Below are 18,672 nucleotides of genomic sequence, written 5' to 3'. Positions count from 1 at the left end.
CAGTATTTAAAAAATTAACGAGACATTTTACATCCTTGTAAATTTGGAGTGTATTTTACACTTAAGAGCACAGCTCCTTTGGGACCAGCCACATTACAATGGCTCTGTAGCTACAGGTGACTCTCGGCTCTTGTACTGGACAAGCACGTCCATAGAGCCTCCAGCTGAAGGCTTGGTTTTGATCTGGGGAAGGGGCTCTTGTTGGTGGGAAAATGAGTGTGATGGAACGGTCCCCCCTTCTCATGACCTTGCCTGTGTATTTCAGGGTAAGACTCCCAACAACCACAAACGTACTCTCCCTCATCCCCATGACAGCCACAGGTTTTGAAAAGTGCTGCTTCTGGAGCACATGGATTTGCTGAGGTCCTTGGGCTTCCCTGGTGGCTCAGAGAGTAAAGCGTCTGCCTGCAATGCAGGAGACCCAGGTTCGATCCCTGGGTCGGGAAGATCCCCTGGAGAAGGAAATGGCAACCCACTCCAGTACTCTTGCCTGGAAAATCCCATGGACGGAGAAGCCTGGTGGGCTACAGCCCATGGGGTCACAAAGAGTCAGACACGACTGAGCGAAGTCACTTTGCCCTCCTCAGTCTCAGCCCAAGCCTCCAACGGGCACCTCTGCTTAGAGCTTCTTTGCCACTCCCTCCGACTCCCGCCAAAGCCTTGGTCAACCCTAATCCAACCCTATGCCCAAGACTCTGCTGTGCCCCTTTTATGCCTGGATGACAATGGCTTTTGAACTTTTTGGACCACAATCTGGGTAACAAGTACATTTTACACAACCATAATTACTCACAACCCTCCTCTGATAGCTTCCATTCTGGTATATTCCGTGTTAATCCATTTCATTAAAGAAAAAAATACACTGGGTACAACCTCCTAAACGGATTTCATGATCTATTTAAGAGTTATGCCCTGCAGTTTGGAGAACACTGTATGGCCCACTTGACATCACTTTCAGAAGTTCTGACTTCTTACATAATGAACCCTTTTCTCTGAAACGAGGGATTATCACCTTAGGCTCTGATAAGTATCCAGCTTCGATTCAGTATTTCTGACAAAAATATGCCATCGCCATGTGGTTGGCTGTTAACACAGGTGCTACTGCAGTATATATGAATCTTTTCATTTTTGATTGTACATTCTCTAGGGTTCTGAATCAGGAAATATAATGCAAGAATGTTGTAGCTTGCCAAAAGAATATTAACACAAATTTATGATAATGCATGGAAAAGTTTCTCTCCACCTCAAAATCATGGCAAGCTTTGCTTCTCCTCTGCTATGGTCTATTTAACTTATAAACTCAATGGACCATACCATCTACGCCCCTTTCAGTTGGCTGCTAGGAACCAACACAAGTACAGAATACGTACCGAACTTTACCACGTATCCTGGGGTATTAACTTTTCAAAAATTTTCCCCTAGGCCATGTTTCCAATGTACCTTCCCCATTTCCCCACCCCTCTTCCACACATACACAGAGATCCCCTCACTAAATTTTAATTCTATACCTCCATAGGCTGACTGCAGCCCATACTGCATCAGGATAGAAAAGTAAGTAAATAAATACAACAGGAACAACAATACCAAATAGACAATATCAGCTTTGGGGCTGTAGCTTCTTTGTAAAATGAAAGACTTGCAGTTGATAATTACTTTATCTTCTTCTAGTTCAAGTACTCTTTAAGCTGCATCACATTTAAAACTAAAACTGGTCAAAAGATCCCATTAAGCCGGAGATTTTATCTCCTCTAGAGTCTGTACCTCATCCCCACCGCTCTTAGCATATTACTAGAAACCTTCTGCATATTCCATAATTATAATCAAGTCTGATAAGGCCAAAGCAGGGAGAGAAGATGCATTTACAGAGCCTGAAAAGCAAAGATTCCACAGAGCTAAACCCTTGCCATCCTGCCACTTCTGACTGCCCTCCAAGGCAGCAGGCCACCACTAGCTTCTGCTCCCTTACTCATCTCTGAAAGATATAAGAATGATATGTGGACTGCAGAAGTGGGCAGTACACCGGAGGACAGAGATAAAAGCTGGCTTTTCATGACATGCATGAAAATTCCCAAAGGGATTTGTGTTGTATTACTCCAAGTAAAATCTGGCGTTGAACAACAAAAACTCTTGATGCTTACAGCTCATGACTGGCTAGCACTAATCTGGCTCCGTTATAACAACTCTCAGGTCTGAGTTCTGAATAGAATGTCACAATACTGGACTCTTGAATCAGAAAAGTCTGGTGCTTGGAGACAGCTATGTCTCTAATAAACCATGTGATTTTGGCTTGGGGAAAAAAACCCAACAATTTCTTTGAACCAAAGTTCCTCATCTAAAAAACTGAGAGATTGAACCAGATGGTTTCTAAAAGCCCTTCTCACTCTAAAGCAGGATGCTGCTGCACTTTGCAATACTTGTTTTTTAAAATGAGGAAAAAACCTTTGTAATCGATTCTTACTTAAAAAATAATTTGGTCCCTTTAGGTAACTTGTTTTTAGCTTTTCCACTTGAATGGCCCTTGATTGCTTTCCTCAGGGAACTATATACTCAATTATTTTGTAGTAATCTATAAGGGAAAAGAATCTGAAAAAAAAAATATATGTATATATTAACTGAATCATGGTGCTTTACATCTGAAAATAACATTCAATGTAAATCAGCTATGCTGCTGCTGCTGCTAAGTCACTTCAGTTGTGTCCGACTCTGTGAGACCCCACAGATGGCAGCCCACCAGGCTCCCCCGTCTCTGGGATTCTCCAGGCAAGAACACTGGAGTCAGTTGCCATTTCCTTCTCCAATGCATGAAAGTGAAAAGTGAAAGTGAAGTCACTCAGTCATGTCCGACTCTTAGTGACTCTGTGGACGGCAGCCTACCAGGCTCCTCTGTCTATGGGATTTTCCAGGCAAGAGTACTATATTTCAATTAAAAAAATAAATCCAAAGGCAGGTGGCCCTCAGCAGAATGAAGGCCCACCACTCCCATGCAATACCATTCAGAGCATCACAACTGAACCCACTATCTAGGTATTTCTCATCTTGCCACAAGAATGACGGCTCGAGTCAGCAGTCACGGACACCGAGACATACAGCTGGTTATACACTCCCACTGGTGATGGACAGGGTGGGAGGTCCCTCCAGCAGTGCGACATCTCACCCCCTGGGGGGAGCCTTCCGGTGAAGTCCACAGCTAAATCCCAAACCTGTTTCTGCCAGGACTGCTTCCATCATGCCATCACCCTAGTTGCCCACGCTCACTCTGCACAGTTACTAAACCTCTGCAACCCTTATTCCGCTCACGGTTTCAATGGAAATGAGGCTGCCATGATGACTTAAAAAAAAAATCCAGTACATAGTAGGGCCTCAGGAATTTTGCTTTACTTCCCCTGTCCCATCTTCTTTTTAATACACTTTCCTATGGGAGAAATCATGGAGGGTCTGCTTATTTCCTGAGGACAGGGAGAAGAGTTGGACTTTATAGGTGTTGCGGAAGCCCCATTTTATTGTTGTTAAACTGGCCTTTTCATTAAAAAACAAAAAACTTCGCCTTTCTAAAACTAGTGATGCCTCCATGTGAGCATACATGGATGTTGGTGATTACATACAATCCCCACGCGAGAGCCTGGGCCCTGTGACCCTCGGGTCCAGAGCACCCTGAGAAACACGCGTGTGGGAAGGGTGGGCAGTGCGCTTCCAGAAGGCTGCGCTTCCTGGCCCTGGAGCGGCAGCGCAAGCTGACGGGGGGAGAGTGACTAGTCAAAGAGCAGAGTAATTAGCTGCGAGCAAAATAGTCGTGGGCGTGTGAAGTGCGGAGGAGAGGGGAAAAAAGTGACAGAAGAGCATTAGCTTATTTTGCTGAAAACTGTAGCAAGGTATTAATGCTTCAGCTGTTCCTTTGAAGTTGTCTCTAAGGGAGGGAAGGGGAGAGCGGGCTTCTGGTCCTCCGGAGGCATGCAGGGCATCATTTCAGACCCACATAGGTCAGTCGTGGCGTCTCAGGTGGAAACTCTAGTGAAAGGGCCAGAGTGAATCTCTGAGGCCCGCGGGGCTGTGCAGTGCGCTCATCAGCCCCCCATCCCACACCTTCCCACACCGAGGCAGGTTCCTAACGCTCTTCTGTCCCATCACTGCCGGCTCCACGGCTACTAGAGGATGACAGTGATGCTCCAGAAGCCGTAAGGGGAGATGAAGGAAAATACAGCTCATCCACAAAGGCTGTGCTGGAGCTGGTCGGCCTTGGTTTGCAGGATCAGACTCTGAGCATCTATCCTGGGTGTGCATTCAGGGGTGACATACTGGTCACTTGAAATCAGCCACAGCAGGAATATGGGCACCATGGGAATCAGCAAATACTACAAACCAAGGTTCCTTCCCCCAGAAAGCCAGCTTACCAGCATATCCCTGCTTCCACTGGTACACAGGGAAAGGATTTCTGTCCCAAGCATACAAAGCTAAGAGACTGGATTCTCAAGTTAGACCTGGATTTGCCAGAAGAGGCTGCGGAGTTACTAGCCTTTCTGACTGTGGGCTTCCTTTAACTAGGAGTAATATTAATACTATTACTTCACAGGGTTATTACATGGATTAAATTTGCTAATCCATATTAAATTTGCTAATCCATACTTTTTTCTAGGGCCTGGCATATTAAATTAATAACTCAGCAAATATTACTTGTTTTTACCAATACACCACAGCAAATATATCTAGTCTAGTATTTTGCTGTAGACAAACCACCTCCTGTCATGGACCCATCTTTCTATGCCCAGACTTGTGGCTCAGACGGACCCATCTTCCTAGTAACTACCATTCACAGTTCAATGTCAGTAATGTTGCCATTCCATCCCATTTCCTCTCACATACACATCTATTTCCCTCTCCCCATGAACCGAAGAGCCTAGAAACACGCGGAAAGACCCCTGAGCAGACAGATGGCGTCTGATGATCTACAGGCTTCCTTTTGAGTAGATCAGTCCTTAGACCAGCCTCTGTAGCTCTGTACTACGTGTACCTAAGGCTGTCAAGTTACATGAAAAGTGAAAGTCACTCAGTCGTGTCTGACTCTTTGTGACCCCATGAACTATTTAGTCCTTGGAATTCTCCAGGCCAGAATACTAGAGTGGGTAGCTGTTCCTTTCTCCAGGGGATCTTCCCAACCCAGGCCTCCCGCATTGCAGATGGATTCTTTACCAACGGAACCACCAGGGAAGCCCAAGAATACTGGAGTAGGCAGCCTATCACGCCTCCAGCAGATCTTCCTGACCCAGGAATCGAACTGGGATCTCCCACATTGTAGGTGGATTCTTTACCAGCTAAGCTGCCAGGGAAGCCCAGGCAAGTTACATAGCTTGGTTATTTTCCCCAGTTTATAAGTGCCTGTTTAGACATATAGACTATTAAGCAGACAATTCACAGGAGAGACTATGGGATGGAAGACAGGCCAAAGAAAGAGGAAGAGGATCACAGAGCACTTGGGGAGTGCTGCAAGGACCTGGTTGCCTTTCCGATCGCACTCAAGAGTCATTCTTGAATTACAGTTAAGCAAAATACTTAACATTAATACTATGTACTTCAGGAAATGAAGGTAGTTTCAGAATAAACCCTCCCTGCCCTCAAAATAGCTAAAACAAAAAGCTCTGGATAAAATTTTGGTTTCCAGGGAAATCTAGTCATCAGAAAGGGAGCAGTTCTTAAAACTATGAAAGAAGGGGATTTTCATCACATTCTGACATCAGCGCATCCACCTAGGAGGTAAGCAGTACTAAACACTATCCTCAGCACAGTCTGGTCTGTAACACTTGGTCTGAAGAACTCAAGTACACCGATATTGCCATCGTTGCTTACTTTTTCCTTTTAAAGGGCGCAAATAACCCATCCTAACTGTTTACACATTCTACCATCTGACATTCATGAGTCCATAAAAGCTCAGGTGCAGGACTGGTCATGTTTTTTGGGGAAAAAATAACATAAGAATATTGTCTTGGCCTCAGGAAGCCTAAGCATTAATTACCAAAGCTTAAGAGAAACTCTTAGAAAATAACGTGTTTAAACCAAATTAACGGATTGAAAAAAAAAAAAACACACTAGCAAAAATAGCATGTGCATGCTCAAAGGAGAAAAGAAACAGTTGATTAAATCTGTTCCATCAGGAAATCTCCCCAGAGACAGAGAAATTAAATTTTCAGGAGTGCTGCAGGCTTGGCAGAAGCTGGGAGGGGCGGGGAGCTCCCAGGCTCCCCTTTGTAAAGTCGGGGAACTACACTGCCCCGGCATCACGAGCAGGATCAGCTTGTCTGACGTCGACTTCTGACACATGCAGATGCACTTAAGAAAAAGCTTGGAAGTCACATTCAGCCCTCCAGGCTGAGACAGCAGGGGTCAAAAACAGTACTTCAAGAGTTTGGGACAGCAACTGGCTACATGGGAGATGCAGGAAAATCAGGGTCACGGAACACAAAAGAAATGCGTTTGACACTTTGTCATGCTGAGTGTCTCTCAACATCAAATATTCCATGTTTCTCAGCTACTGGTGCAAGATATTTAAAGGGTATATTTACCAGACTTCTCTGTCTGTGACAGTGACTTTATATACCCAGAGGTGTAAATCCTGGGAATGGTTCAAGCTGGTGATTCTTTCCAGCTGCTGCTGCCACATGCTTAAAGGGAGCTGTGTCCTGAGCCAGACCTTCCGTGGAGGGAACTTTCAGCATCGCCTGTAACCCAGCGCTCTTCACACGCCCCCCTACACTCCCACGCAGTTGGGGAATGTTCTCCATGGTACATCAATGGACCTCGACTCCCAGACCTACCTCCGCGGGGTGCAGTCATCATGAGGGGGGATGATGACGACCTTCACTGTGACCGATGTTCTCAGGAGGTCGATCATCTGCTCGTGGCTCAGAGTGGCCACGGCCACCTTGCAGATCTCCACCAGCCGGCTGCCCTGCCTCAGCCCTGCCTGCCAGGCATAGCCGTAGGGCTCCACATCTGCCACAATGCCCTCATAGTTGACGTGGAAGCCGAGCTGTCCCAGCCCATTCCTTCGCAGAGTCATCTCCACCGATTCACAGCCTTTTGACACGAACTAGACAAAGACACAAAAGACATCACAGTCTGATGAACGCACTAGGGTCTTAAGTGGTATGCGTGGACAGCCAGGGTTATTTCTGAATACCCTAATGCCAGCTGAAGAGCAGGCTGGTTATTTTGCCTTCACTAATCTCCATTCATTAGGCCCAAAGGAACACACTTGTTGCGTCCAAAGAACTCAATGGCTTCTCTGAAGTTACAAGGAAACCTCTAACAGAGACCTACAGGGAGCTGGCAGTGAAAAAAAATGAGTGTTCTGCTGTTCATTTTGCCCTTAAGACATTCAAAGCAGCAGATACTCAATCCAACAACTGTTTTCACCAGCTGAAGCAGACTGGCTGGGCTACATCATCAGTTACCACGGCAATGGGATCAGGTCACATGCAAATGAGTTTCCAACAAAGATGCACAGTCAATGTGTCTTCCCCCACTTGTTCTGCTACTTGTCCAGCTGAAAAAAATGATGGGAAGCGAGCATGACATAAACTCTGGGTTCCTTCCCACCATGAAGGGAGTTTTCAGAGGACCTAATAATAAAACAGGACGGGCTTCTATAACTTGGCTCTCGCCTGCATGGAAAGCTTGATGAAAGGGAAGTGGAAGAAAAACACTGACCTGAAGCCTTTTGACAATCTCTTTGATGTCATCATTGTTAACAAAACTCTCCACGGACACACATTCGCCTCGCTCGTAGAAGATTTTGAGGCTGGCATCAGTTGAAGTCCATCCTATCACATCTCTGCAGGAACAGTTGAAAACCACACTCTTTGTTTCCTGCTCGATGAGGACGATGAACTCACTGGAGACCCCGAGGAGGCAGTCTATCTCCATCGCCTTGTTGTAGTCCTTGGCCCGGACGGCCCACACGATGGCTCCCATGCTACTGAGCTCAGCTCCTGGGTATGGCTTGGACTTTTCCTTCTTTTTGGAGGCCAGAGAGATGAACGGAAACTTGCCGGAGGGGTCGATGGGGGTGTTGGTGACGTTCTTTTCTGCCAGGTCTTTCAGGTACTCCTGGCGGGTCCGCGTCGCCATGGCCCGGAACTTTTCCGACTTATGAGCAGCATTTTCTGCATTGATCACTTTGGCCAAAAGGAAGTCCCTGAACACATTTGACTTAGGGAAGGTGACCCCTTTCGGGATGGGAGGTCCGAAAGAAGGCACATCTCTGGACCTGGTGACAGCCACACTAAAGAGACGAAGATCAGTGAGAAAGAGGCTGGTCAATATTTCTGAGACTCACAGCAGGAGAATAAAATACACTTTCTCAATGACAAAGATATCTTTCAAAAGGAAAATAACTGTCATCTTTCCACAAGAAACAACATACCCGTCTGCTTAACATGAGCATACTTTTCCATTCAATCATATTTAGGACTTAGGAAACAACATTTTTTTCTAGGTCAAGATACCCAAAAACTTAAGGTAAAAACTTTCATTAACAGGTAGTAAATCAACCATAACTCCAAGAAGAAAAGATTTAACTGTAATATTCTTTATAAGAGACAACATTTAAAATACTTACTGATTATTCCCAAGTGGGGAGGGGTGGTTACTATAACCACCTTGAACAAGTATAGGTTTTACAGGGGCTTTCCAGGTGGCTGAGTGGTAAAGAATCCACCTGGTAATGTGCAAGACACAGGTTTGATCCCTGGGTTGGGAAGATCTCCTGGAGAAGGAAATGGCAACCCATTCCAGTATTCTTGCCTGGGAAAACCCATGGACATAGAGGCCTGGTGGGCTACAGTCCACGGGGTCACAAAAGAGTCAGATACGACTTAGTGACTAAACAACAATGCAGATTCTGCAGGAACACAAATGCAGTCCCCATTTTAGACAGGACGACCACAGAGGTCATCTTCTAATGCAAACATCCAAAGATATGTATACAAAGAAGAGGAATGGATTAAAAAAAAATTAACCATATTGTTTTTTCCTATGTGTCAGGCCTTAAGCAACCAGATCAAAAAGCATGAATTTTTTTTTTTTTTTGAAATTCTCTGTTATTAAACTGCTTTGGCTGCACCAAATAGCTTGCTGGATCTTAGTTCCCCAAGCAGGGACTGAACCTGAGCCTCAGCAGTGAAAGTGCCAAGTCCTAACCACTGGGCCACCAAGGAATTCTCCCAAAAGCATAATTTTAAAATGAAACTTGAAATTTGGATAACAGAAAAGGATTATAATTTTTAGGTGGTAATACCAACAGTGCTTTACAATCATATTTTTAAATGAAGCTATTCTCTGGTCTAAATTCTCTACTTTTGGTGTTTGATTCTGACAATTTGTAAGGAAAATATGTTCCTTTCCCCATTCCTTTAAGCAAGATTGAATTGAGAAAGCCTGTTCCAGTCACTTCCTTTGCATCTGTATTGCTGAAATTGGGTGCAAGACAAGGGTCTACAAGTATCTATACTAATCTATTACTTTTAATCTCAAAAGGAAAAAGACTTAAGTTTTTTCTAAAACAACAATAGGAATTAAATGAAAGTGGGGCGGTTGTGTGTTTTATATCGTATTTCAAGATCTCCTTCCAGGACCTGAGCAAAGTTTGAGAGGACTGGAAATGATGATTCTAACAGATCAAACATCCTCTTTTCAAATTATCCAGTTATTTAAAAGAGAATCAATTATGTAATTGTACAAAGAATACAAAATCTGTTTCTCTAGAATTCTCAGACTCGAAAGGACATAATCAAAGAGCGTACAACTTTCAAATTAAACTTGCACAATTTTTTCTTGATCGCAAGGGCTTGCTTGAAGATACTTGGCTTTGCTTTTCCAAAAATGATTATTGCTCGTGAAAGTAGGATAAATAAATAAAAACCAGCATCCTCAGGAGACAAATTATATATTTTGTCAGAATATGCCACAAGATGGCCTATTTCTGAAAATGGCTTTTTACAAATTTATTTAAAAAAAAAAAAAAAAGACTACCTAGTTCATTTCATGACAAAGAAAGGTGGCAGGCAACATTCCATTTTCTAACTGGAGATGAGAATTCACAGAAACCTCCATCTGTACAATAGCTAATTACATCAGTATTAGAAAGGCAGTTTTTCCTGTCTAATGTGAACTGTCTGGCTTGAATGCTGACAGCTGTATAATTTTAATTTGATCTTTTTTTTTTCCCCCCAAGTCAAGCAGATGATGCGAAAATCCAGATTCACTTGCTTTTCTAAGAGGAATCCCAGAAGGACCCAGAAATACTTAATATCTTTCCTTTTTAAATGGACAATTTCTTCTCTTGCTAATTTCATATCATTATTCTCAAGAAACAGCAGAGATTTTATTTTAAACAAGGAGAGAAAAATGCTTAGCAGAAGGTGTTGATATGGGCACCATCCATCCACTTGCCCCTTAAATTCATGGGTTGTCTAATAGAGCTACTTATTAGCTAATAGAACGTTAGACAAACATTTATTGAACACCCTCCGATAATTAGAAGACTCAAGAATGAACTATGAGGGAAGAAACCTGAACCCTTAACATATAATTATCAGTGATTCATCACGGTAGGGAGGTAAATGATACAGACACTAAAATCAGCTTTGCATCATTAGAAATAGAATCCTTACAGAAGATGAGGAAGATGATACCCTAGAATGCTCTTTTCAAACAAAGGGCTTTATGTTGGGTAAATCTAACTTTCAAGGTTTTCTACAAGGTTAAAAGCTCATTAATTTAGATGCCACCAATTCTGAACTCTTGATAACACGGTCTGTTTTAAGCTAAGTAGAAAGAAATTTTTTTTCTTGCCTTCGTAAGAAAAGAAGCCTTTCTAGAATTTCAGTGTGCTATATATAGATACTTGAGATGAATTAATTATAAATGGCTTTTGCTATTTTAAAAAGCACATTCCAAAGAGCGACTTGGCCATACTTAGCCTAGTATGCAATACTGTATCTCTTGAGAAATAATACATTCTTTAAAATCATAGCCATGCCTTACATGCTCAGCACTGTCAAGGACTAGGAGGGTTATCTACTCAAGTGGGTTATCTGGATGACAGACAGAAAATCAAAAGCTGAAAGGGTTATGGAAAGTTAGCAATGGGTGGGGGGAGGATCCTTCAGCGAAGTCAGGGTTCCTCAAACTCTTGTCAACAGAATCTTGAGTTTCATCTTAACATTCATCTTGATTTTACATTCCACTGAAGAGTATCTATATTCATTTTAACACAAAAATCTGTTCTGTTCCCCTCATCTTGAAGCCACTGAGGGACCAGGAAGGTGTTTTCTTTCACTCTGTCGTTTGACACATCCCTGAACCTCTGTTTGAACAGCTGGTACACATTCTTCACTTCTCCAGGAAACAGCCTCGGAGAAGAACAACAATTTTTCCAGAGCTTGTTAGAGTGAGCCAGGATGGGAATCTGAGCTTCTGGATAACCGGCAGTGTGACAAGACCACATTTACTCCCTGCTATGTTTTTAAATTTCCCTGGGGCTATGTTTTTAAATTTCCCACTCTTAAGGTGCTTGCGAAAGGGACCATCTACAAGAGTCACACAGCCAAAGAGGTCACCATTAGGCCGCTGCCAGCGGGCCTGGGCCTTTGCTGGCATCAAAGACCCTGGATGAAGTCGCAAGCTGATACATGGGAATGCTGCAGAGACATCTCAACAGAGGTCTCAATGAAAGAGTGAGAAGAGTAAGACTTCTGAAGCACCATGGCAACAGCAATAAAGAATGACATTTAAAAGGAAGGGGACTTAGCATCAAAACTGTCGAGTTTAGAAGCTCAGATCAGACTGCCAACTTGGGGAGCTTTCCAAGAAAGCAGACCTTAGCAAAGGACAGGAAAGATGAGCAGCAGAACAAATGGGTACCCACCATCCCCTCCCTGGGGGATCTCTACTGCTAACAGTCTTCAATCACCAACACCTGACTATATGCCAGGACCAAGGGCGGATGTCACAGGCTCAGTCTTCCAGAAGGTCAAAGCCTGGTGTGGGGCTACCTCTCCTGGGCTGAGCACTCTCCTGGAGAGAGTTTGGCATGCTACTGGAACACTCAGGAAAGATACTTTATCCAGTCCTGGGAGGTCAGGGAAGCCCTCCCAGAGAAAAGAAGAGCAGGCATTCCTGGATGAAGGCGGGCCAGGGTGTGTGTGAGAGGAGGCACTCTTGCCCAGAGAGTGGCATGTGCAGAGAGAAAGGGCTGTTAAGTAGCCCCATGATGGGGAGGTAGGGGGTGGGAATGGGAGGACTGGGAGAGGGGCCAGGGGACGCTGAGGGATAAGAGAGGCCAGACCTGAAGGACTCCATGTGGTAGGCTATGCCAGGGAGTCTCAACACTGCCTAAATGGTTTTCAGCACGAAGAGTGACATTTTCAGAATCTTGTCATAGAAAGGGCAGCCATACGGGACAAGAAGGATGCTGATTAATGATGGCTGGGAGTAGACTTTCTGAAAGAATCTCACCACTTGACCCACTTTGATTTTTCTTTTGAGATACAGTTGATTTTTCAACTGTGAGACACACAGTTGAAGCTTGCATATTTATTTATTTTTATTCAAGAGAAGGAAAGAAGAAAGGTATGGTCATTTAATGTGCATATACCACCTGCCTACACCAGATACTTAGGGGATTTTTAGGTAGGGGTCAAGCAGTCTTCTACTGCACAGAAAGGGAAATTTAAGATCTGAGATGTTTAACAGTCTTGTCTGGTTCAAAGTGCTTTCTGCACAACATCATACTAACTCATTTCAACATTTACTACATCTTAACCACTGAATATGGAAATCTTCCTAAGAGGAATAATATATATATATATCTACTTCCTAAACATAGCTCCTGACCACAATTTAACATCTGTTTTGAAGATGAGTATTTATTAAAACTACTTATTACAACACTAGTTTTAAAGTTAACAGTAATTCTTTAATTTCATCAGAAAGCAACTTTCAACTGTTAAAAATGTTCTAAAATTTTTAAACAGTCTGCCTGAAATGGATCCAAATAAGGCTCATACACTGCAATTAATTAATCTTAAAATTTTGAATTTTGTTAACGCTCCTCTACTTTTCTCACTTCACTTCCCCTTTATTTCTTGCAATGTATTTGTTGAAGAAACTGGGCTATGTATTCCAGAGTTGTCCAGAGCCTGAATTTTCCTGAATAAAAACACATTCTATAGTCTTTTATATTTCTTGCAACTTGGCTTCTCTAGATGTTTGATCAGATTCACATTCAATGTTGGAAAGAGGGATAAGACTGATTCCTAGAGGGGGTTGTGTTCTTCCATTATGAGACACACATTTGTCTCTTTTTATGATATTTGCAACCTTTGATGATCAATGTCTAGATCCATCCATTCACTAGCTGTTTAAAAAAATGGTCATAAAATTTCTGCACTGTGTTTTTATAAATTGAGGCCCTTGGGGTGAATGGTGTACATTTGGTTGTTTGGTCCCAAGTCAAATGACCTTGGATTGCTATGCTTATTAAATCTGTACGTTAAACATGACTCATTTTTCTGTATCTCCCTTATCAGTCATCACTTATTGATGCTTTCAGTACATCCTTGCCACTAAATGGTTCATCTTTCTGATTTGTTGCTTCTAATCTATTCTGTCAACTGAAATCAGACAATCAAGCTCTTTGTAATGACACAAGTGAAATAATAGAGACCAGGGGGCTCTCTTATCAGGTGTGAGGATAAGCTTTAGTACTCAGACTTAGTGATTAACTTGAGTTCTTGGCTATGCCTACTATTCAAGGTTAACTAGACTCTGGAATTAACTTGGATTAGTCAGTTTTTCCTGTATAAACAGTCTATTATAGTTCCCAGGGTGGTACAGCACACATTATTTCAGAGTCTCATTTCCATATTCACTATAGGGACTTTTTTTCCCCCCTCTCTGCTCTCCTGTTGAATCCTAGAGCCTAGAATACTGCCTAGCATATTTTGATTAGGGCTGCAAAGAACTAGTGAAAAAATAAATGAGTCACAATAAACTCTAAATTTTACATTTTTGTATATAAATTACTTTGCATGTTGACAATGAGTAAGTTTTCCTAAAAGTCTATTTATATATTTTATATACTGTTGTCTGAAGGCCTAGAATCCTAGGGCCTCTATAGCCCACTAATCTCTCCAACAACACACCCTTCTTACTGCACTTCCCAGTGTCCTTCCTGTGTTTATGTGTCCACCTGCACCGCTATCCACACCCTGACTCATAGAATTATTTCTAATTTGCCACTGAATTCCACCATCTGTGCTACACAACATACACTGAATCCTATTTTCCCGGCTAAACGTTCTTTGTATCCTTAGCCTGTACTGACCCCACAATTCTCTACACAATTACAGCAAGACACTCCTTCGAGGAACTAACTGTCCACACTCTGGGCACCAAGTAGATGTCAGTAAATAAACGTTGAGTGTTCACAGTGGAGAAAGCTGGCAACAAGAGACTGTAAATGAGGAAAAGCATCTGAATATTCAAGGTACATCTCTTACAGATAAAATTAAAAGTAGATTTAAATAAAATTTGTATAAATTAAATGTATCTCCAACCTTTCCTACCAGAGTATCCCTAATGAAAGAGGTCTATGAATTCATATCCCTAGCAGTTTGGGGGAGGGACTGGGGTAGAAGAAAACCCCACATGTATGAAAACTCTTTGAAGATCCACATTTTATCTTAAAATTGGTACAAATTTTCCATTCTATTTCCTAATACGTTTTCGTGAGAAAATAAACCTTCACATCCTTTTCCCAAGCATTAAAGACTACAAGCGAGGTACCCTAGTTATTCTGGGCCTATAAACATCTGGCATCACCACATACTTCAGGAAACATGTCGACCCGAATTTGAGAAGGACGGAGAAAAACCCAGGTACCTAAAGTTTTTTACAGGAAAAGATCACTACTATAGTTCCAAAATTCAGTGTACTGGGTCTTCAAGCAAGCTTGGCAACTAGGGAATTGCAGACTAGCCCATGTCTTGTGAGCTGGGGTGTTCAGGGTCCTCCTGCAAAGGCATCCAGCATCACAAGGTAGGCTAAGAATATGCAGTCTCCAGGTAAGAGATTAAAAATGAGAGAGAGAAAAAAAAAAGAGCAAGCAAAAATCATGATTCTCAGGCTGCGGAGGAGAGTTTGAAAAGAATAAAATAGATACCACTTCCTCTACTCGTCAAGTATTGAAGAAGGCTCAGACATCTTTCCTCCTTATATCAGTGTATTTAGACTTGCACTGGACACACTTCAGTGGCTATTCAGCACTGAAAATGTGGCTGGTATAGTCAAGGAGTACTAAATCATATTAAATTCTAAAAACTGTCACTTGATTCAGTTTTCCAAAAGTCTTTTAAAAGTATGTTTGGAATAAGCTATCATGAATGTACTTTTCCAACTGCAAATTTTATGACATCTAAATACATATTATTTCCAATGAAAATTGAGCATCCTAACTGAGGTGAGCTGTAAGTCAAAAATGCACTTGAGATTTGTCTTGGTCCAAAAATATGTAAGATTTCTCAATAATTTTTAAAATTATATGTTGAAATTATAATATTTGGATATCACAGGTAAATAATATATATTATTGGGTCAAAATACAGTCCATGGGGTCGCAAAGAGTTGGACACGACTGAGGGACTTTCACTTTACACTGGGCAAAAACGTACTGTTAAAATTAATTTTACCTATTTCTTGTTACTTTAAAAAATATGGCTATTGGAAAATATAAAATGAATATGTGACTTGCACTGTATTTCTACCGGACAGCAATTCACTACGACAAAGACCTTTAAAAGAAGAATCTCTTTTTAAAAGAAAGTACATAGCTTTCCATTCCCCAAACATCCTAGAGATGATTCAAAACAGGATTTAGCTTTCTGTCCACAAAGTTGTATGAAATCCTTTGCAGGAATCCAGTACACAGCACGTTTCCATCGCTTGGGTGTAGTTTCTAAACTCAGTTATCCATCCCAATTACAGTCAAATGTTCTACATTAATTCTTTTCTTCTACACCTAACTAACATAGCTTTTGGAGACCATGGTCTTGCTAAGGGGCTTTAGATCTAGGCTTCCTTTGCTTGAGTTTCTACCCACTGAGTCTAGGAAACTACAGACCTCCTTGGTTTGGAGTTTTCACATAGACTCGGCATCCGAGAAATTCTGGAACAGCCTGCAGGTTGGTAGTAGGGGCAGCAAAGACCCTATTTCACATGGCATGGAGAGAGGCAGCAGGGTAGAGTGGTTAAGAGACAAAACTCTAAAATCAGACTTGGTGCATTCAAACCTACACTCTGCCCAGTACCAGCTGACCTCAGGCAAGTTACCTATTTCCATGCGCTCAAGTTTTGTCATGTGAAAATGGGGATTAAAACAGTACCCACCTCATGAAAGTGTTAAGTCGCTCAGTCGTGTCCGACTCTGCGTGATTCCGTGGACTGCAGCCCACCAGGTTCCTCTGTCCATGTGATTTCCCAGATAAGAATACCAGAGTGGTTTGCTATTTCCTCCTCCAGGGAATCTTCTCTACCCAGGGATTGAACCTGGGTCTACCACATGGCAGGTAGACTCTTTACCATCTAAGCCACCAGGGAAGCCACCTCATAGATTTTAAAAATTGAATGAGGTAATAATACAAATAAGATACCTAAACTAGAGCTGGGCTTATAACGGGGGCTCATCAGACATAGTTACTGCGGAATAGGGAGGGATGATGGCAGTCAGTAGAAGTAACCTTGACTTGTTCTGTTCCCTGAACTTGCTTGTTCTCCTGTAATTAACCTGCCTTACCCCTAGGATTAGACAGTTATAGATTTCACAACAAACCAATTAGCACCCTAGGTTGGCCACTTTCTGTATAGATGGCTACATTAAGTAAAAAAGAACTATTCAAAATTAACAAAGCTTTGTCTCCCAAATTTCAGGGATGCAAAACTACAATAAACTTTCATATTCTAAAAGGACAGATTCCTCTTAGGAGATTTTACTCATGCTAGAACATCCTCAAAACATCTTCTTGGCATGACACTCATGTCAATCCAGCATCACAGGTTCTTACTCTCTTCAACACTAATCCCCTCCAGGATTCCTGCAGAGGCCACTGCAGGTAGACCTTGAATTCTGTAACTCATGAGACTATATCAATGAGGGACATGGAAACAATTCCACCAAACACTTAACAAAGCCTCTAAGACTGAAGTCAGAAATGTTACAGTCAATCAAGTCAGCCTGAAGCAAAGGTTTGGGTTTTTTAAAATAACAGCAATAATTTAAAAAAAAATTAAACTTCTCTTCCCTACTTATTTGGTTTTCCTTGTGGCTCAGCTGGTAAAGAATCTGCCTGCAAAGTGGGAGACCTGGGTTCGATCCCTGGGTTGGGAAGACACCCTGGAGAAGGGAAAGGCTACCCACTCCAGTATTCTGGCCTGGAGAATTCCATGGACTGTATAGCCCACAGTCCATGGGGTTGCAAAGAGTTGGACATGACTGAGCGACTTTCACTTTCACTATTCCCTACTTATTATGATCATTCTTCTCTGCTTCTGCCATAGCAAAAGCAAAATATAATTAGCAGTATGAGTAATTAGCTGATGACCAGATGGTGTGGATGAGGGACACCACCTAAGGAGGAGGTGCGAATGGAAACAGCAGGTGTCTAACCAACATGTCTAGGGAATGTCAGTGCCACCAGGTTACGTCATCCTGTGAATTTGGCCATCCGCATGCACAGTTTAAAGGCAGAAATAAATAGCGATAGATTTCCCATTGCCGCTTCCGAAGAGCTGGAGGGGGCCTTCGATGTGACCAGCCACCAACGCCCATCCAGCCACCTCTGGAGCCATTACCTGTAACAGACACTGTCAGTGCAGGGGTTGTGAACCCTGACAATGACGAAAACATGCTGAAAGTGGGATCGGATGTTTTTCGGGCTGAATGGCTGTGCTCCCGGCTCTTGGAAAACAATTGTTACAATATCATTTCCAATGTGCCGCTTCCGTAGGAGCTAAAAGAAAACATAAGCAAACAACATAAATGACGAAGGTCTGCTTTTTCCTCTTCGATTCCCTTCTGTAATTGTATTTAAAACATTCATCTTAGGCAAGGATATCTACACAGCTATTGTCAACATTTTAGCATGTCTTATCATCTCCTCCAAGGAAGACTACAGAAATGAATATTCAGAAATTTGCATAAAATACATAGTCCATTCAAAGAGATCTAACCAATCTCTAGCATATTACGCCAAGTCCTAGCGTCTCCAAATCCTCAGTTTCCATAACAACAGTTTTGTTCCATTTTTATATAAGAAAGAAACTTGCCACGGGGAAGATTTTTTTAAAAGATGAGAACGGCTGAAGTAATTACAACACAAGTTATGTTCTGATTCCATTAGCTTCATTTAAAGAAACGGGGCTAAGATGTTTTCTGATAATACTTTTTGTGGCACAAGCTGAGGCTGCAGAAATTAATAATATTCTAACAGTTCTAACAGTTTTATAGCAGGTCAAATTTCAGGTTTAAATAACTGTTTTAATTACAGTGAATGCTGCTTAAGACCACCTTCTGTTTCACATTAAAAGGTGTTCAGGGAAGGTGGCTTTCAATTTCAGACCCTCCGA

The 18,672-nt window shown here is 42.3% G+C and overlaps 1 protein-coding gene across 18 annotated transcripts in view; it reads right to left on the bottom strand.

Annotated features, from left to right (window-relative positions):
* SIPA1L1 (signal induced proliferation associated 1 like 1) overlaps window positions 1-18,672 on the bottom strand; it is a 502,483-nt gene that overhangs the window by 65,228 nt on the left and 418,583 nt on the right. For all 18 annotated transcript variants that reach the window (XM_060418233.1, XM_060418234.1, XM_060418236.1 and 15 more), the window contains 3 exons: window positions 17,899-18,056; window positions 7,699-8,272; window positions 6,804-7,078 (listed from right to left, as the gene is read on the bottom strand). In XM_060418233.1, the coding sequence (XP_060274216.1) occupies window positions 6,804-7,078; window positions 7,699-8,272; window positions 17,899-18,056 (1,007 nt within the window). The remainder of the gene's footprint in view (window positions 1-6,803; window positions 7,079-7,698; window positions 8,273-17,898; window positions 18,057-18,672) is intronic.

Source organism: Ovis aries, chromosome 7, assembly GCF_016772045.2.
Source record: "Ovis aries strain OAR_USU_Benz2616 breed Rambouillet chromosome 7, ARS-UI_Ramb_v3.0, whole genome shotgun sequence".
Classification (NCBI taxonomy): Eukaryota; Metazoa; Chordata; class Mammalia; order Artiodactyla; family Bovidae; genus Ovis; species Ovis aries.
Note: the sequence above shows the minus strand (reverse complement) of the source record. Positions and strands in the feature narration are given on the sequence as shown.